The 21,054-nt window shown below is 46.4% G+C and overlaps 1 protein-coding gene across 1 annotated transcript; it reads right to left on the minus strand.

Annotated features, from left to right (window-relative positions):
- Positions 1–16: 16 nt before the first annotated feature.
- On the minus strand, positions 17–20,954 carry Vps26b (VPS26 retromer complex component B). The gene is made up of 6 exons (XM_052755336.1): positions 20,256–20,954; positions 11,294–11,450; positions 7,461–7,625; positions 4,733–4,908; positions 2,654–2,796; positions 17–2,277 (listed from the first exon to the last, which is right to left on the minus strand). Exons 1-6 carry the CDS (start codon positions 20,476–20,478, stop codon positions 2,131–2,133), a joined length of 1,011 nt encoding a protein of 336 aa, XP_052611296.1. The 5' UTR covers positions 20,479–20,954; the 3' UTR covers positions 17–2,130.
- Positions 20,955–21,054: the final 100 nt, after the last annotated feature.

Genomic DNA, 21,054 nt, shown 5'->3' on the forward strand with positions numbered 1-21,054 from the left:
GGAAAAGACCACAGAATCTGGTGGACCATGGGCACAATGCCTCCAAAGCCACAGGGCTTCCTTTAATTAGAGACATCATTAAAACAAATGTTCTTTTAAAATACAGCCATTGAAAAGACAACACATTAAGAAACATGTAAACACTGCAGCTTCTTAATTACAAGTTGCACTGCTTGGTTTAGTACCTATGCACTCCAGGTTTGGGAACCTTACAGGATGGGGGTAGGAGCCTCCCCACACTTTCACAGGTGGCAGAGAAAAGAAAATGGGGGTAGTCACAGCAAACAAGACCTGGCTTGTGCACAGCTCCTGAGAGAAACAAAGCATACTCTACCTTCTAGTTCTCCCAGAAGAAAGGCGTAAGATGTTAGCAAGTTGGACAATGGATTTGTGTTGTCAGCTGAGAGGCAGAGAAATGGACAGATGCTTTTGATTAGCTATTAAAAGGAGGCACAGCAGAGTCTAGTCTCACCCTGATAAAGGCAAGAGCACAGAACCTCCCTCCCTCATCGGCTAGGGCCCAGCCTTGATACCCAAGGTCAGCTGGATTGGGTGAACCTGTTCCCATGGGGACTGTATGTCATACCTAAACTTGGGGTCTGACATGGGGAAAAATTTACTTAGCTCTGCTACCCCTAGTCACCCCAAGTGTCTTTCATCTGAACTCTAATCCATCAGCCCTGCCCTGTCAAGCCCAAGATTGCACTGATTTCTGAGAACGAGACCCCATTTTCTATGCTAACTGAAATGACACAGAAACAAACCCTTTACTTGGCAGATTACCAAGAACACAGACCAGCGAATACTGTACTTGTTGAGCATGGGTTCCACTTGCTCTTTCTGTAGAGGGGAGGGCGGCCAAAGGGAGATAATTCCCAGTCATTCCCAGACAAGGCAGAGAAGACAGTCAACCCCTTACTACTTTGCAGGCCCCGAGCACAGCAGGAGAAGATTTGCCTCTTCTCTAGTGTGACAACATCTAGAGTTTTCCTATTTTGTTTTTAAATTAAAAAAAAAAAAATAGTGGTCCTAAACTCGAGTCAGTGAATTGGTGAAGATAAAGACATAACTTGGCAAGCAGAATTTTTCTGAAGTTATGGTAACAAAGTCTGCAGAGGCCCTTCCTCCCTTAACGTGTAGACAGTGGGATGAAAGGCTTTGGGGTGGGAGCAAGAACGAAACTTTTAAGTGCCTGAAACCAAGCCCAATTCCAGAAGTCAAGTGGAGGACAAGGAGTATATCAACAGATCCCGTTCAGGGAGGCAAATGGACCTCAGCCTCTTCTAAGTTCTATAGTAAAGGAATCGGACCCTCTGCTTAGGGCTTGTTGGGTAACTTAACGTAATTGCCTACAACAACCCGGCCTTTGGGTTGCCAAGTGGAGTCAGGTGGTGAAGGCAGACAGCTGCCTTGCCTGATGTTTGCCCCAGGAGACCTAGCTCAGCCTCCTGGCCATCCGTGTGTGACACCAGTCTCAGGGCTCCTCTGTGCCCGTATCTCTCACAAGTGAGAGGACAGTCAGCCCCAGAACCTTCCTTAGGCTCTGCTCCTGTATGGTTCCTGACAAGCTAGAGATGGAGAAAGACCAGGGGTGACTGGAAACTTCAGAGCACCACGTCCCAGACGCCCAGAGAGGTAGCTTCCCAATCTTGAGTCTTCTTCCAACTTGGATGAGACAGGCCCAACAACTTCTGCCACTACCTCAGGAACAGTCGAAGGGAGTGTAAGACATGACTACCCAGAGCCCTGCAGGTGAATGCCAGGGACACGCTCAACTCTGTATCAGGAAGCCCAGAGAACCTGGAGCCAAGGATGTGTGCTCTCAACTCTGCTTTAAGGCTTGAGATAGCCTTGACAGACAGCTCTCATTCCCAAGGGAGAGACTAGCTTCCAGAATGTTTCCTCTCCCTATCCCTACCTAGGCCGCAGACTCCCAGAGAGACTGCTGCCCAACCCAAGCCCCTTAGGTTCTTCAGAGAAAAGAATTTAAGTAAAAAACATGATTTGTTTTCAAGGTTGCGAGTAACGGTCGGTGGAGCCTCACACCGTTCTCCCCCCTCCCCCAGTCGCTGGTGTTTGGTAGACGGGGGTGCCGCAGTGGAAGCCCAGCAACTTCTTGGCCCCTGGGGCCTACTGCCTGCTGTTGTTGTCAGACAGTTGGCCGGGGGTCCGCACCTCACCCAGGGAGGTTGTGCCCTCGAAGCGCTGTGAGGCAATGGCTGCCTGGTGAGACATGCTCTTCCGTACGATGTCACCCTTCCGCCACAACACCACTTCCTACAGAGTTGGAAGAAGGGGCAACATGGTATTTGAGAGAGGCTCAAGGGATGCTTTTCTCAGGGGTTCCCACCTTGGTCCCAGGGAGTCTCCAGGAATAACCTCCTTGGCTCCTAAGACTGGTGTTCTGGTGTGAGCCACAAAAGCAGGACTTTAGGCCCGAGAAAGGAGACCCCCAGTACCAATTGGGAATTCACACTCCTGCTATCGGGCTCGAGGCAACTCATGTTTCTTCCTCTTGTACAGTAACAAGTGACGGAGGCTTGACTGTTTTCTTTCAGCATTTTGCTCTAAGTATTAAGATGGCCCTCTGTGGGAACGGTGGCCTTTCTGCTCTGTGCCCACAGGGACCCAGGGTCCTGGAGGAGGCACCCACCTGCTGCTTGAAGTAACGCCGTTCCTCTTCATCAATCAGCACCAAGTTGAGGTAATAGCGCACAGAGAACTTCTTGTTTATGTCCCGCATGGTGGGCGTGAGCTCATATCCTGCCAGGAAGAGCCTGATGGGGATGGACTCACCTGTAAGGGGTGAGGTAAAAAATGAGGGTGAGGGACACAGGAGGCACTGTTGGACACCAGCGCCCACTCTGGCCTCGGCGGGCCAGACTCCACTGAGCAAGGGAAGGAACACTGAGCAAAGGTTCTGCCTTTTGAGATGTCACACACTGTTCCCAGCAGTTTCCTGACGTAAGTGTGTGGTTTTCCAGGTCCGCTCCAGTCTTGCAGAAAGCCATGAGGAACAGTGACTGAACTGCACGGGGGACTATTAGGAACCACTTGCCATGCGCAATGTGCCTTATTGCTGGGTTTTGTTTTTTTTTCACATTTATTTGAAACATGGTCTCTATGTAGTTCTGGCTGGCTTTGAACTCACAGCAATCCTCCTTCCTCTGCCTCCTCCCAAGTGCTGGAATTAGAGGTGTGAGCCAATAAGTCTGTTAAGTCACTGGGTTTTCTTTCTCTTTTAAAAAATTTCTTTTAAAGATTTATTTTTTTTTTAATATGTATGTTTGCATCTGTATGTGAGTATGTATATGTGCATGTAGGTGTGGAGGTTGCCAGAAGAAAGTTGGAATTACAAGAGACTGAGCTTCTGGATGTGAGCGCCACACTCAGGTCTCTGCAACAGCAGTACATGCTCATAACCACTGCGCACTCTCCCCAACAGTTTTCCCTCCCACGGAAATAGTTATGTATGCTCAGAGTACATCTCCACTCTAGTAGTCTGCAGTGGGGTGGCCTAGAAAACAGGCAACTCATTTTGGACCTAGGTCTCTCTCTAGTAGCCAGATCTGACTTCTAAATACATCTGTAGCTCTCATATGGAAAATCAGAGAACAGTTTTGGTCCTATGGCACTCTACTAAGAAGAACAAAATGAGGGCAGTAATTTTACTGAGAAAGGCCAACCTTAAGCTAAATATAAATGAACCTTTAATTATCTGCTGTTCTCTGTGCCCCATTTCATTAGAACAGGGGAAATGACAGTTGGCTCAACTGGTCAAAAAATGGAACATCAGAGTTAAGAGAGCTGGGTTCCCATACTCTCAAGGGTCTGATACAGTGACTGCCTAAGAATCTGTGGGGTCTCCAGTGCTATGCACTGCCCAGGGGGACATCTTCCTTCCACACAGAATACCCACAGGGAACGTACGACCACCCACTTCAAAGTGCGATGAACCCTTCATCCTCAATTGCTACAGAGCCAGTAAAGAATGCAAAGGATTGCCTTTTCCCTGTAATCATCCACATCCAGATTCCCAAACAGCAAAGGGCTTTCAAGCCCACGCATCCTAGGGGCCCTGTGGAGGACCACATCCATTGGGTCCTGGGGCTGTCTGAAGCCCTTGTGGTGTGGGCCAGCAATCTGGTAGTGCACTTTCATGACAGAAAAATGAATTCCTAGAGTGAAACATTTTCCTGTAGCTAGAACTAAGCAATGAAAATGACTAGAGTGCATGGATCTCCCCCCCCCCCCCCCCCCCCCCCCCCCGCTCCCCACATCCCTCTCTGAGCAGAAAACATGCCAGGATGTCAAGAAGAAAAAGGAATTAAATATTCAAACTGTATCTTAAAGCAGTTTTCAAACTTTTTTTTTTGGACAGGATCTCATATAGCCTAAGTAGGCCTTAAACTCTATGTAGCCAAAGATGACTCTGAATTCCTGATCCTCCTGCCTCCACCTACCAAGGTGTGGGACAACACACATGTGCAAGCAGGCCAGTTGAAATGGTAGAAATCAATATATAAACAAGGTCAAGCTTTTCCCTCCCCTTCCCACTTCAGTGCTGGGAACTCCCATGAATTCCAGACCAGCCTGGGCTACATAGGGAGACCTTGTCTCAAAAAGAAAGAAAGATATTTTACTTCAACAGTATAATCATTGGAACCCTTCCTGAATTCTGAACATGGTCCGGAAATGAACAGTGGCAGTGGCCCGGGGCCAGAAGGCTCACCTCGAACTGGTGCCCCATCCATGATCTCATACTTGGCTATTGTGTCGTTCTCGTGGTATACATTGGGACCGGTGCCTGTCGTTTCCCGTTTGATGATGTCTATCTCCATGTGCTTGATTTTGATTCTCACCAGCAGGAAGTATATCTTCCCTACAATGACATCTTTCAAGTGGTATCTGAAGAAGAGAAAGTAGAGGAATTAAGATGGTGGGGTAGGAGCTAGTCCGTCCGTGTTCCAGCAGGGGGCACACTGTCAGTGAGAGGAGCGACGGAAGTGTACGCTCAGCCTCACTCCTGGAACAGTGTCCTGATATGTCCTTTATTGGGCTCTGTGTGACGTCCCCTCTTCCAAATCCTGCTCAAAGGATGATACATGTTATTTTAACAACTAATATTTATTTGCTCCATCTCTATAGGATATACCTTCAGTATTTTTTAATGTATGTGTTTTTCTGACATATTAAGCCAGCCTCACAAACACAAGAATGAAGTCTCCCCCTTCCACTTGGTTCTCCATACAGTGCCTTTAGGGAATTGGGCCTTAGCAGTTCCCAGTGAATAGTTCGGTTTGCTCCAGGCTGGAGCTGAAGACCACAAAACAAGTGAGCCTCCCTCTGCACGGCTGCCTGCTCTCTGGGCTCCGCTTGCATGGCTTATGCTTCAGGAGCTACTAAGAATTCAGCCACGCTGCCACGCTGCAGAGCACTGCCTTTTTTTTTTTCCTTCGAGACAGGGTTTCTCTGTGTAGCCCTGGCTGTTCTAGAACTTACTCTGTAGACCAGGCTGGCCTCGAACTCACAGAGATCTACCTGCCTCTGCCTCCTGAGTGCTGGGATTAAAGGCATGCGCTACCACCGTCTGGCACATAATACTTTCTCCTTTTCCCTTTACATCTTTCTCTGTGGGCCAGCCAACGGTGCTGGTAGCCTGTGTATACACCGCCCTATATCAGGTACTCCAGAAAGACAGCACACTCTTCAAACCTGAAGCTCAGACTCATGGCATGTGGCCCCTAGCAGAGATGTCAGGATTGGGCCTCCTTACATGGCAGGTGGGAAAAAAAGAAACTGGAAGAGACTAGGTCATTCAACTGGATGGGAGAAGGTTCAGACGGGCCTGTTGTTTACAGTCTACTGGGAAAGCTGCAGACATTGAGTGGTAACCTCCACATCTGCAGACACAGCCGGAGGCCACCTGCAGCACTTCTCAGGGATACTGACAGACCATGCATGGATGCTAAGGTTTTCTATACTATACATGAAGCATTCATTTACTATAATGAAACCTTATACAGAAGAAACATGTTTCATGGTCCCATATGGCTCAACCTGTTGTACAAGGAGAGGAGAAGACTAGGAGTATCTATTCCTGCCTGCACGTAACTTTCTCTACAACACTTTTTATTCCAAGAGCTGCTGACGAGCAGCTGCTTCAGGCTCTGTGGTAGCACGCCTGCTAGTGGCTGCCTTCATCAGAGGTCTGGGGGATTAGTGGGCAGGACCACGCTGAGTCAGGAAACTGAGGGGGGAAGGAGGAGAGGAGACGCTCCTTCCTAACACCTATCCAACAGGTGGGCCAGCCCACACAGGACTGGCTCTAGGTCACAATGGTCATTTTATGGGGGCATCACTAGGTTCCAAGCCAGGGAGCGGAGGAACAAATAACTTTATTTCATAACTGTTCTTGGAGGCAAGTATGTTGCTGGTTTAAAAACCGTTCCCATCAGACACGGTGACACATGCCTGTGATCCCAGCACTTTTGCGGTAGAAGCAGGATCACAAGTGTGCAGCCTGGTCTATATAGTTGAGTTGTCTCCCCTCAGTTCCCAAGCCCTTAGCAGGCAGATTGTGTCTCCTTCATTCCTAGGCTCCGGTTGGCAGTGGGCCTGGGGGAAGGCCACTACGGTAAGGACAGTAATAAGGACTGAAAGTGGATGATCCTTTCACTTTTGGATTGGTCTCCAGAGACTTTCAGAAAAAGATTATATTCAAAAGAAAGATACAAGACTGCCAGAAAATTCTGTGGTTTATAAGCAGTTAAACATTTTGATGCTCTAATAGCAAACACAGTTTAAAACATAGCTTCCCAACCAGTCAGGTAAAGTTATTTCAAGACCTTCAGAAAAATGCATCGGGTACCTGGTGGTGGCACGCACCTTTAATCCTGGCACTCAGGAGGCAGAGGCAGGCGGATCTCTGTGAGTTTGAGGTCAGCCTGGTCTATAGAGTGAGTTCCAGGACAGAGAAACTCTGTCAAAAAAAAAAAAAAAAAAAAAAAAGCATCATTGTAACTCATTTTGGTTCAGGGAGGAAGCAGCCCATTGCCGGTACACAGTTTCCTCACTTTGATTTCCAAGGCAGGGAGGAAACAAATGATAGTGGCATTGTGTTCTATGATTATTCTCACACATGGAAGGAAGTAGCTTTACCTAGTATCCAAAACAAACAACCTAGAAGCTAGTTAAGCTTAACTTTGAAAGGCACCTTAATGTTTAAATGGGATGGTAAATAATTTAATATACTGAACAATAAAGTTTCTATGTCCTGGCCCATCTCTCTATAAGCAGCCTCATACATATATTGACTGTATTATTTTTGTTATCTCCCCTTGACGCATGTCACCATGAAGCCATAGAGTCATGAGGCTTTGTCAGTGTACACTCAACTCGAGAGCTCTCTTAACCACCAGAAGTAATTACCACAGGAGCTTGGGGCTCAGGATACTCACTTGGATTTGTTATACTCAAATTCGATGTGCAGGCAGTCCTCGATCCCGACTTCCATCTTGATGGATGAGTTCAGCTCGGGGTACGTGCTAAGTGTGTGAACTACAATGTCCATCTCCTTGACAACATCGTTGAGGCGGCGGCTGATGGTGGCTCGAAGGAAATAGCTGTGAGAGACGGAGCCATCCTAAGTGAATACTTCCAGTCTCTAGATGCTGCAGAGATCAGACACCAAAACAGCCTACCTGGGAGAACCTTACAGTAGTGTTGAACCCTTCAGGGATTTATATCCCTTTGATATAAATTTATGGGCCCTTTTCTTAGAAAAAAGGATACCTAGTCACCTATACACAGACTTCTGCCATTACAATTTTAGGGAGAGCAGAGCCTTCCTTTAAATAAAATCCTTTTGGGAGCTCATGACTATGAACTAAGAACTTTATCTTAGCAAAAGTGATTTCTCTGCCTTCTACTCCAACAGCATGTTCTAAAGGCCTTTCATGTTCCCTACCACTATCTACCATCTGTGTGGACAGTTTGTTTCTTTACCTAACTCCTGGCTATTTGAGCACAGACATCTGGCCTATACACTTATATTTACATGCCTGTCTACTAAACAGTATCTAACCAATAAAAGTGAGGAATAGGAAATAGATTAATCAAGCCAAGTATTCTTTTCATCTGTCTCTCTCAGCTAACCCTGTGCTAGGCACAGGATAAGTATGATATAGTCTCAAGGGAAGCTCACAATGTGGAGGGAGAGGAACAGACAGACAGAAAAATCAAGACAGGCAACGGGTAATCAGAAACTACAATCCGGGTTTCTGAGAACAAAAGGACTCCACGAACAAACCTTCATGTAATACAACAGAGTAGCAAAGAAATCTGTGGTCTAACTGGAGGAGGCAGCTGCGTGGGAGGGCACAGGTTTGAAAGAAGATACAGAAGAGGACCCTAACAGTGTAACAGTCACTCAGCGCTGCCTTCTCCAACATCCCAGTCCCCTGGACGTAGAACTACACTAACACCCACGAGAGAAGAGTCCCCTTAGTTAGAATTTCTTCTGAGTAATCCTTTGATAACCCAAGTGCCCTTTAAGCATTACCGGAAAGTTAACAGACATGCTAGCCACATGAACCACACACGTAGGCTACCAGCTCTGTGTGGCACTGACCACTTCTAGGCAGTCCTTTTTATTTCCCTCAGTAACTCCTGCCACAACACAAGACCTTTGTCCCTAACCCTTTTCTAACTGCTCAGGGCTCAAATCCATTCCACTATCTGTAGAAGACTGGTTTTTATTCTATTAAAGATTTTCAAGTCGAGACTTCTAATTCTTTTCTGTTTTGCGATGTTTTTATTTAGGGCCTAAGCATGTCCTTGCCCTTCACCAGCCACCTTCCCCACCCCGAAAAAGAAAAGCCCCTTTTCTCCCCCTCCCAACTGGGGAGAGAAGGAGAGAGGACTGAAAATTCCTGATACTCCAGTACTCACTGCTACTGCACATAGTTTTGGTGCTGTTGTGTTTTTTGACACAGGGTTTCACTATGTAGCTCTGGGTGACCTATAACTTGCTAAGTAGACCAGGCTGGCCTCAAACACAGAGATCCATCTGCCTCTGTTTTGCAAATGCATACACCACCATGCCTGACTGATTGTAGGTTTTTGTTTTTTGGGTTTTTTGTTTTGTTTTTGTTTGTTTGTTTTTTTAGATAGTGTCTCACTATTAGTCCTGGAGGGCCTGGGACTCACAGAGATCCCCTGCCTCAGTTTTCCTCCTGCTAGGAGTAAAGGCACATACCACCATGACTGCCTGCTTTCACTTTTTAATCATGTGAATAATACTGCTGCAGTCACAGGTGTCAGATGATTTGTTCCAGACTCTGTCCAATTATTTTGGATCTACAACTGAAGTGGAATCGCTGGACCACACAGTGATTCTGTTTAATTATGTATGTGTGTTTTGCTGGGGACTGAGCCCAGTACTTTGTATATACTTTAACTATATGCACATGCTCCTGCTTTATACAGAGCTATGTTTTCAGCCCTCTGTTTATTTTTGAGGAGCCACCCTACTGTTTTCAATACCTTTCTTCCTGACATAAAAACACTAAGGCAAATCCACTGGGTTAGGGGTGGGAATTACCAAGCATGGTGGCACACACCTGTAATCCCAGCACTGAAGAGGTTGAGGCAGAGGGATCGAGAGTTTGAGGTCAGCCTCGGCTACAAAACAAGACCTTGTGTTAAGAATTTTTTTTTTAATAATTCCCATAGCCAAGCTCAGTGATTGCTAGATAATCCTCACTGGTGCTTTCTCTGGAGTGATAGGATGAGTCCCTGTCTTTAGCAGGGATCCGGGTGCAAATATTTCAAGAGTCTATGAACAGAGGGAGTTCTGATGGAGGGAGGGAAGCCAGAAGGAAGAGGGAGATGTTGGTCTCACTGTAATCCTCACCGTCCTAAGGCCAGGCCTGTAGGTGAAGAAAACAAGCAGATCCTGTGAGATGGATTCATGTGATTGAAGTGACAGGACACTCTGCTTTATCCCAGCGATGCCATATAATCTAAGAATCTAGAGCTGCTGTGGGTTTTGTTTTTTTAACCTCAGATACCCAAGCATCAGTCTCCTTCCTCAGAGTTTCCCAGATTGTAGTAGTAAAAACAATCTCAGGTGCTTCTGTGCCCATTAATGTTTTTGTTTATGACCCCTGGGATGGGTCCCAGACCCTTGTATGTGCTAGGCAATGCTGTACCACTAAGCCAAATGCTTAGCCCTGTGTCTAACTTTTAAAGACTGTATTATATAACATGAATTGCTAGACAGTCTTATTAATAAAAAAACAAACCCAGAATCAGATATTGGGGTGAATGCTGAAAGATCAGAGAAGCAGAACAAGCCACAGCCAACCTCACCTCGACAACTCTTCAGCCGATCCTGTTTCCACAAATCCTCAGACTGAAAGCCTCTGAGTCCTCATCCAGAGGGATCTCAGTTGAACTGCTCTAAAAAGCCTCTAGTTCCTGGTCCTCACACCTTATATACCTTTCTGCTTCCTGCCATCACTTCCTGGGATTAAAGGCGTATGTCCTTCCCAAGCAAAGACATGAGATCTCAAGTGCTGGGATTAAAGGTGTATGCCACCACTGTCTGGCCTCTATGTCTAGTCTATTAGAGTGCACAATACATCAACCATAGTGTTATGCTGTTACATTGTTTTCTTATCTCTTCCGAAAGATGGAGAAGACAGATCTGAGTTAGAATCCTAAACTAGTATCTGTTTTCAATAGACAAAGCTTTAAGTTACAGAGTCCAAAATGACGTGATGTTGTGTGTCAGAGCTAAATGACAAAGGGGTCAGCACCTCTGGAAGCCAAGCTAAGGTGCCTGCCTGCCCGGAGCCACCTCAGGTATGAAAGCCAATTACCGAATTTTCAAGACTTTTAAGAAATGGTTGTTAAAAATGGCTATTATTTAAATTATATAAGCTTACAAAGAAATGAATTACCTCAGAACCAAGGGCAATCCATATTAAAATCCCTTTGCTTCCTCCTCATGTTCCTGCACTCTATGAGGCCGTTGGTCTGGAGGGACTGTGCGGTGGTGGTAAACCTGTAACTGTGGTAACTGTACTCAGGGTCACAGATGGCCAGGGGAAGTACAGTCAGAAGGCTTTCCCAGGGAGCCCAACGGTAACTGACTGGCACCCCGCTGCTTGCACTACTCTTCCTTCTTAGTGGCTACACAGAGACCCTTAAGAGGCACGAAGCTCCAGGCCCTGCCCTTGTGGGTCAGGTTCGGGACTACAACAGAGAAACATCGGAGACCACTTACCGTAGCTTTACGTTCTGTCCCGTGTAGGATTCATACGGCTTTTCCACGTGCGTGAACTCAAAGTCGAAGGCCTGGGATTGGGTGATCTCTCCTGGCCGAGCCAAGTCCTTCACCAGAGATACAAACTCATGGTGGTTCCCACGGTCATAGTAGAGTTCTGGGGAGAGAGCAGAGATTCCTCTAGCCGGCCTGGACTACACTGAACCTAGTGAGGTCACCGCCTGCTGGAGGCACCGTTCTCTTCGGGAGGCCCTGCCCGAACCAGACCTGTGGCCTTGTTTTCGGGTTTCTTCTCTTTCCCTGACCCCAGCCCTTCCAAGGATTTCCCCAAGCACATGCCTCTCCAAAGACACTTCCTTTTTTGTTTGCTTGTTTGAGACAGGGTCTTACTATATTACCTAGCTTGGCCACTAGTTCTTAGGCACAAGCAATTCTCCTAGCACAGTCTCAAATAGCTAGGAAAATATGCCCAGCTGACTCTTCTGCTTCACATAGTGAGAATCCATGATACAAAAAAACAAAAGTATGATGGAGAGATAACTGAGAGGCTAAGAGCACTTCTTGCTCTTGCAGAGGAGTTGGGTTCAATTCTCAATACCTCACAACCATCTGTAACTCTAGTTCCAGGGGATCCAGTGCCCTCTTCTGGCCTCCATGGGCACCAGGCATGCAAGTGGTGCACAGACATACATGAAGGCAAAACATTCATACACATAAAATAAAGAAACCTAAATAAGTACATAAAAGCCAATGTGATGCTCCAGGCCACTGCTCCTGTTACCAATCTACTGACTGTGCACCAGAAAAGGTAAGATTCTGAGATGGTTAGCACAGATTCAGTGAGCAGCTTCAGCATGTATCAAGAGGAAAAAAAAAAAAAAGAGCACTTTTCTAACATTCCTGACTTTTACAGGAAATGCATGGTTACTTTATTATAACTTCCTTCAGTAATCCTGCAAGATGGATAAGTCAGGCCTTATCATTCCATAGTTCAGCCTGGTCTAGAATTCACTATGTAGCATAGGCTAGCCTCAAACTCACAGCAAACCTTCTCTCTTACCCTCCCAAATCCTAGGACTATAGATGTGAGCTCATACCCAGTTGGTATTTCTTCATGATAAACTCATGTTATCATGACCATTATTTTATGACTTTTTGTATTCTGCAATTTAAGAATTAAGTTTTGAGATATACATGGTCCTTCTTTTCTCCTTTGAACTGAAGGATCTTTAAAGATGAGGCCCATAGCTCCAGCCTCCTGGCTTCTAGTTGTAAGCACTGAATTCTACCTGTAATGATGCAGGGCCACATGACAGGTCAAGCCTCATCCCTCAAATATTCTTGAATTCAAGCACTGTGCTGTAACCCACAGGATAAAGATGAACTGGGACAATGGAACGGCTGCTTGAGAGACAAGTCCACTGCCCCTTCAGCCTGGTCCTGGTTCTCAGCATCTCCAGAGCATCATATGTCTCCCTTGGGAGTGACGGGACTGCTCAGAGCAGTATACGTGCTGTGGGTCCAGCTCCAACAGCGTAAGATCTGAAGCCTCAATTGAGATCAAAAACCTTACTGGGCCCAAGAAACCAGATATCCTGCCTCTCCAATGCCAATGCAGTCTTCAGCCCCATCCTGGGGGAAAGACCATCTCCAGACAAAGAGAAACAATCTCAGCTGTTAATCTTAACCTGAGTGCAAATTCCCCTCAACTCTCCACAGGGCTTCCCCCTGACATGCTCATCCCATGGGGAGCTTTTTCTTAGCTTGGGGGCATTTGGAAGTAGAGTGGGCTGTTGTAAGATACACCCAGCTTGAGCTGGGGGTATTAACAGTGGTTGAGTACTTGTCTGGCATGCATGAGGTGGCCCTGGGTTTGAGCAGAAAAAAAAAAAGGAAAAGAAAAAAATAAACAAACCAAAACTAAGCAAACAAGCAAACAAAACTCAAAACACAATTATCCAGTTCATGAAAATGGTAATAGTATAGATAATTCCATTCTAGTAATGCTATTTCCATACAAATTTACAGTGTATCCTGTGGCTAATATATGTGGCTTATTTCCTACCTCATTATACTTTGATCGAATTTTTTGTTTTGGTTTGGTTTTTGAGACAGTGTATCTCTGTAGCCCTAGCTATCCTGGAACTTGCTATGTAGACCAGGCTGGCCTTGACCTCTGCTTTGAGTACTAGGTATTAAAGGCATGTGCTACCATACCCAGCCATCAGCCTTTTATTACATATAATCTACTTCCTCTTTCAAATACTAAGTGATCTCAGCAATGGGTGGCCTGGTGGGTAGTGAGTGATAATCTACAAATCCACCAAAGGGAGATGGTAGTTCCAAACTATGTGAGAACAAGTTATCAACCCAGTAACTAACTATGCCCCAGTGAAGTAAGAACATGTAGAGATGGACAGGGCAGGACAGAGCTGACTCTCCTCAGCAACAGGAACTCTTCCACTCAGTCTTGTGACCTAACCTGGTAGCTGGCGCTGGCTCATGTGAGAACTGAATCCCTAACTCAGGAATGCTCTACCTCAGCTCCCAACCCCCCCAGTGCCAGTGAATTCAAGTAAGAAGCACAAGGCCCCAGTACCCGTGAACTTTCAATGGAAAATTGTAGCATCAAGAGGGAAATGGAAAGAGAGAATGGAAAAAACCACAAACTCGATGATCATACAGCCCAAAGGCAACATGAGGAATAAACAAAACAGAGAGGGTTCCGAGTGTGCTCAGGCTGCCAGGATTTGAGGATCCTAGCAACGGCTCAGAAGTACACTGCCTGGCCCAGCAGGGGACTTGGGTAGAAGTCCTTTTCTGTACAGCATCGCTTTCTCCCCAGCACTTTTCTTCCCACGGACACATCAGTATCAGTGCCTACACGAAATGCCACGGGAGAACAGTGTGGTCCACGGAGGGCTAGAACGGCCTTTCATTGCTTTACTTTCTTGAGATGGGTCTTGCTACATGCATATCCCAGGCTGGCCTTAAATTCATGGTCATTCTCCTGATTCATCCATCCTCCCTAGTGCTAGGGTTAAGGTGTATGCCAGCTAACACACCTAGCTTGGAATGGCCTTTCTGATTTATAATGTCATAAGAACTTGGAACGCTTCTGCAAACACTGTGGCCAAAGGGGCAGAAATAGCTGCTTTACACTGTTATTTGCCAGGAAGGTTGGTTTCATCTTGAATATACTGAGGCAGAAAATCCAAGTGTTCTAGCAAGAGGCCTAGACCCTCCAGAGCCCAGAAAAGCAGCCTCTCCTCCATCCCAAACACGGAAGCCCTTCAGGGAGAAGCAGAAACTGAACCCCTCAACTCCACTCTTTTTTTTCCAAGTAACGTCTGTCATTAGTTTCCCTCTTCACTCAAAAGGAGGAAATAATTTTTGCACTCAGGATGTTTTCGTGGTAATACCTGCCACCAACGGCCAAGAAGGGAGGTTGCCACTAGTAGAAGGAAATTGAGCCAGCTTTACATCACAGGCTGAGCCTCTGGGACACCCTGGGACCTGCTGCTGGATGAGCACCACACACAGTCTAGGCTTCATGTTGGACTTGGGAGAGGCATAAAGCAAGAGCCTCCTTCTCATCCAACTTCCCTAGCCTGTTTGCTGACTACGTGATGAAGATCCTTGCTGGCTACAGCTCCTGCTCCTGGCACACCTCTGGGTTGTCCACACTCAGCTCTGCTCTGTGCAAATCTAAGCCCCGCTAAGAACGTAGTAAGTCTGCTGGAATCAATCCGGTTAACCTCTATGTGCTTTTACACTTGGTATTGCAAAAGTAAATGAGTTTAAGGAAAAAAAAAAGTCTCTGGAGTTTTTAAAAGTACAGGCTTATTGGTACTGATGAGCTCATTAAAAACTCTGTGAAAAGTATGTATTTGGCTCTGGGGTATAAGGATATTTGTGTCTGCCCATCTCTGCAAGTTTGACCTTCTAATTATATTTGGTTCATTTAACCCCATTAGCCTGCAAGATTCCCAAGTCTAGCTTACATTCTCTAACAGTGTTTCCCAGAGGACTGCAGCAGGAAAACAGTCTTTTCTATAACTATGCCGTAGTTCCCTGGGTGCTCTTGTATATTACTGCATCGTGCTAATCCCACCGGTCTAACCTGGAAGACTTCCCTCACGACACATTTATTGGAATTGTTCCAACAGAGACTATGCCATGAGAAGACGTGCGCTAGGTACAGGGAGGGTAACAAAGCAGCTGAAGAACTTAGGAAGGGTGACACAAAAATATGACTCTAAATGGAGAACGAGGAACTTACTACTCTCTTGGAACAACATTCAAACTGTAACACCAGAGCAGCTGCTGTAGGGCCCAGTGAGCCACAGGTCTGGCAAACTCTTCTTTTCTCAAACAGGGAGAGGTCATTTCAACTTGACATAGGAATATGATGGAAAAAAATGCAAAAACAAGTGAGCTGGCATCAGATTTATTGTTTTCACATCCTAAATCCCTCAGGAAGATGCTGTTCCATTAGGTGCATGACAGTCATATGCCACCTAAGTTCTCTGTGGCCTTAACTGGGGAACACCTAGCTAGCTCATGAATGTCTCCTACACAAGCATGTGCAGGAGACCCAGCTGCTTGATCTAGACTGTTTCTTTCTCCCATTAGAGTAATTCCAGGGGCCAGGGATGTAGCTCAGAGTTGCAGACTACTTGCCTGGCATAGCTGTGGCCCTACGTTTGTTCCTGGCTTCTACACAAGATGAGAAAAAGGGGCTGGAGACATAGCTCAGTAGTTAAGAGCACCGACTGCTATTCTGGAGGACCTGGGTTCAATTCTCAGCATCCACATGGCAGCTAACAACTGTCTGTAACTCCAAGATCTGACACCCTCACACAGACATACATGCAGGCAAAATAAATAAATGCAAATAAAATTAAAAAAAAAAAAGATGAGAAAAAAAATTCCAGAAAATGGTTTCTGTAAAATCTTAGATCTGAACCAGTATTATCCAGTTAACAGACATTTACTGAGCACTTTATATGTTAGCCATTGAGACTAGAGATTAACCAACCACTGGGCTAGTGATGGACTGAAGGCGGTCTCTGGCGTTTGGGGTTAGAAGATAGACAACTGAAAAAACAAAATAAACCCAACAATAACAAAGTCACAACCTGCTTGAAAAGAGGTATCCCTGGAGCTTATAGTAGAGAAAGTGACTAGGTAGGCCTTTGAAGAAAAAGAACAAATTGGGTAGGTCATACTTTTCAGAAAAAAAAAAATGTTAAGATATAAAGGGAAGATGGTTGTAAGCTGACATGTGGGTGCTGGGAATTGAACTCAGGACCTCTGGAAGAGCAGCCAGTGCTCTTAACCGCTGAGCCATCTCTCAGTCCCCATTTACTTCATTTTTTTAAGGTAAGGTCTCACTATGTAGCCCAGGCTGGACTCAAACTCATGATCTTCTTGCTTCTGTCTTCCAAGTGCCAGGCTGACAGGTGTGCAGCACCATGCCTGACTAGAAGAGGCTATCTGAAGGAGCTATCATCAGTGAGGATGAAGTTAAAGATAGATGGATCTGGAAAGGCAGGCTGAGACAAACTCCATGAAAAATAGACTCCCTCTAAGGAGCTGGTAAAAACAAAAAAACAAAACAAAACAAAACAAAAAAAAACTTTAAAGGGATCAGCAATATGAGAATTGTCTTTTAGGGAGTTCATCCTTGCAGAAGCTAATGAGAAGGGTATAGAAGAGACTGCCTGAGCCCATTATAGAGTGACACAAGGGACTCCAACTCCTCCAAGACCCCAACAAACAAGCAAACAAGCAAGCAATCTGCTTCATCAGGAAGGAGGACGAAACTCAGAGATGCCAAGTCGCTCTCTCTGCTTATAGCTACAGTTACCCAGATAGCCTGACCTTATAACCTGACAGAAGTTTCACCTACTTGATACATAGTCAAAGAATGCAACCAAGGAGAAAAACCACAGAACCACAACTTCAACAGAGCTACCCACTCGCCTCGCTCCGCTGCCCTGAAGTCACTTCAGAATAACTGTCTTAGATGTATGACACAATATGCCATGCCTTGATTCTTTGGAGAAGTCACAAAGATAATAAAGAAATAGGAAACTTAAGGAAAGGACTTTGCTCCTCTGAATAGCTGGTGCACCTTTAACATCAATCAATTTTAGGAACAGAGGCCGGGGGTGGGGGAGTGGGAAGATAAACTTTTATACCAAACATATCTAGAAAGGCTTTTTCTTTATTGCTTTGTTTTTAGACAGGGTCTTGCTATATAAGCCAGACTGGCTTTGAACTCGAGAGAGATCTTCCTGACTTAGTCTCTGCAGTCCTGGGATTATAAGTATAGGCCATCATGTCTGGTTAGAAAGGTTTTTTTGATGTCCTCTCCCTGATCAAGAAATATACCTCAAGCCCAAACAATGAATATACCGCTTATAATTCTGTTTTAATCTATTCCCATTCGCTCGTGTCACCATGGATAATGAATGGGAATGAACACGAACTATATACTTCAGGCACCACACCCACCACTAGCTGTGGGAAAGTCCATGTGGCACACACAAAAGCTTTAAGGCAAAGAGCTGAAACATAAACTTTGTGAAAGTCCATATGGCAACCTCACTGGGAAGAGTATAAGAAGTCTAGGGGAGACTGAGCCGGTGGCTGTAATTCAGTTTGTGATACGCAAGTGTCACTACACTGACTGCTCTTATCTTTATAAAGGAACTCTCTGAGACATGAGACACAGTCCCCCAGTAGCTCATCCTAATAACCAGGTGATTTTAGTATTCTAGATTTACAGTTGACAAAGCTGAAGCCTGATCAGGTCAGAGTGCCGAGAGCCCAGGGAAAATGATCCCAGGAAGCAATAAAAGGTTTTAAGAGAATTCAGTAAGGTTACAATCTTGGAAATGAAGGAGTTAGGCAAGAGACTGGTGTGTGTGTGTGTGTGGGGGGGGCAATTAGAACAGTCTCTTTGCTCCTTTGCATTCAGATAAAAGAGACTGAAATCTTGACACCATGCATTCCTTCTAGAATGGCTCATTTCATACTGTCTGAAGCAGGGGACGTTCTGAGTTATTCATAATCAGGGCGTGATGGTATAGACAAAGACTAAAACATACCTGTTTATACTGGTATTACAGAGCTAAAGAACTAATGTAGCAACTTTAAACTCCTACTTAAAATCCTAATTCTCAGTTGGCAAGTATTGACTATTTCATATGTTATGCTTAACATAAAATGCTTTGGATTTATATAATCAGACCTGGGATTCTTTACTAGGAATGATTTTATCCTCCAAGGGCAATATCTCATGGCATTATGTGTAAAAAGTAGGAAATGTCACTGGTTTCTAGCACAGGAAAGGCTGAGGATACATCGAAAAGTCTGCAACAACAATGATCAGCCGCCAGATATCAATTAACAGTGCACCTGTCCTGCCGTCCAAGCCAGAAGCAGGAGAGCAACCAGTGCAAAATTCACACTTGCCCTTTTCTGGCACAGCAACAAATCTTTCACATCCTAGTTTTAAAAACAACCCAACAGGTCCTTTATGATCAGCCAGTCTTCAGCTGGATTTCCCATTTTAAATACCAGATGCTTAAGGACAAACAGTGGGTTGCAGAATCTGGCCACCAGGACTCCTTTTCCCAGGGCTCCTCCTACCAGTGCTCCCTGCCTCTGTAAAAGGGAGAGAACAGATGCTATGCTAAACTCTTAACATGTGAATTTAACAAGCATTCCCAGTGAAGTCTCTAAAATCAGTGTCCATATGTGCAGTATGGAGTACAGGGCAGGGATTTTCTGACAAGTGTTCACCATCCACAAGACATAACCTACCCATGACCTCATGACACAAATATTTTATTTTAGAAGCAGTTTGATAACACAAAAGACTCCAAATACTTAGAACTGGTGACAAGCCAGTCATGATGACGGGCAGCTTCCCAAATCTTTGTGGGGTTTTGTTTTGACACAGGGTTTCACTCACTGTGTTACAGCAGCTGGCCTGGAACTCACTCTGTAGGCCAGGCTGGGCTTCAACTCACAGAGATCTCTGCCTCCCAAGTGCTGGGATTAAAGACGTGTGCCACCACACTCAGCTGACTCCCCAAATATTTTTGTTTTACTACTTTCCCTTGTCTAGTTCTAGTAAAATTAGCAACCATATTTTGAAGATGATTATTGAGTACTGCAAATTTTTGATCATTTAATTGTAATTTTTGCAGTATCACTTCTTTCACTTTAAAGAGAAAAATCAGACAACTAAAAACCAGCATTCTAATAAAGAAGTCTGAGAAATATAGGCAGCTCAGAAGGAGGCAGGCTGAAGGTATTCAAAACATGCACATCAAAGGTAGTTCAGAGTGGAGGTGAGATAAACAGAACCTTTATAATCCCTGTCTACCACACCATATCTATATCTCAGATATAGATATATAGATATATACACATATATGTACATGTATACATGTAGATATGTGTAAATATGTGACCTATATATGTGTGTTTGTGGATGGGTGGGGTCGCCGCTTAACTTTGGATTGGATCTGACAGCTGTAGCTGTCAAACCCACCTGCAGGATATTGCCTAAGCACCTCACTATGAAATCCCTGGTGCAAGAAGCAAAGCTGGGGGCATACTGCAGAGACAATGGGGGTACCCAGGTACCAAATGAGCAGCCAACCGTACAGTAGGGGGCTCACTACCGTTCCTAGGCTGACCCCACCTCCCCAGCAGCACGCTGTCACTTTTGGCTTGGAAGAAGGTAATGAATGCATGGGGGAGTCGCCCACGGGCGGGACTCGTGGGTGAACCCCAGGCTTCAGACTGCAGTTGACAAGAGCCTGTCACAGGCCTCGCAGGAGCTGGGCCCTGAAAATCTCTGCTCCTCGCCCGTCCCACACTTGACTCCAGGGGCGGGCTGACGTCGGGGGCTTGGGGAGATCCCAGGGAATCGACTCACCGATCTGCCCAATGAACTCGATCTTGATGCCCTGGTGCTCTAGTCGCTTGTTGGGGTTCTTCAGAGATAAGCTCACCTTCCCCGAGACGGTTTCCCCGTCGTAGAAGAGGAAATATTTCTCCTTCTTCCCGTCCTCTGTCTTGTGCTCCGCTCGCTTCCTACTCTCCGCATCATTCAACAAGATTTCCACCTCCACGCTCTGCCCGAAGCCGAAGAAGCTCATCTCCCCGCCTGGCCGCGCCGGTGTCGGCACAGACTGCTCCCTCCCTCCAAGGTGCGGGCTGCCTGCGGGGAAGGCAGGCCGGAGGGCCGGCTGCGGGAACGCGCTGGACGCCGCACCGCAGCCCTGCTCCGCTGAGCTGGGCGGTGGGCGATCACCGACGGCCTGCGCCCCTAGGGAGGGGCAGGGCCGAGCAAGGCAGACCGCTGCGGGCTGCGGCGCCCGGAGCAGCGATGCACCGAGAGGCCAGGCACCGTACCTCCCCAGATCCCGGCGGGGCAGCGGCGAGGGCCCAGGCGCACAGGCGCAAGCACGCTGCCCGTCGCCCACCGGGTGGGGTCCAGCGCCTAGCCGCGAACCGAACTGCCTAGATTCCCGCGGTGCAACGCACCGAAGTGCTACGGCGGCGCCGGGCGGGGGAGGGGGCAGGAGAACTCCGGCCCGGATGCGAAGGAGATGCCACGCGCAGGCGCACGTCTTCTTCTCACCCCCCTCTCGCTCCCCCGCCTCCAGGCCGCCAGGAGGTGCGCTCATCTGCGCATGTGCGGTGCCAAAAGGCGGCCTGGCCTCTCCCTTAAT

The sequence above is a fragment of the Peromyscus californicus genome, unplaced genomic scaffold, assembly GCF_007827085.1.
Source record: "Peromyscus californicus insignis strain IS unplaced genomic scaffold, ASM782708v3 Scaffold_11__1_contigs__length_118956290, whole genome shotgun sequence".
Lineage (NCBI taxonomy): Eukaryota > Metazoa > Chordata > Mammalia > Rodentia > Cricetidae > Peromyscus > Peromyscus californicus.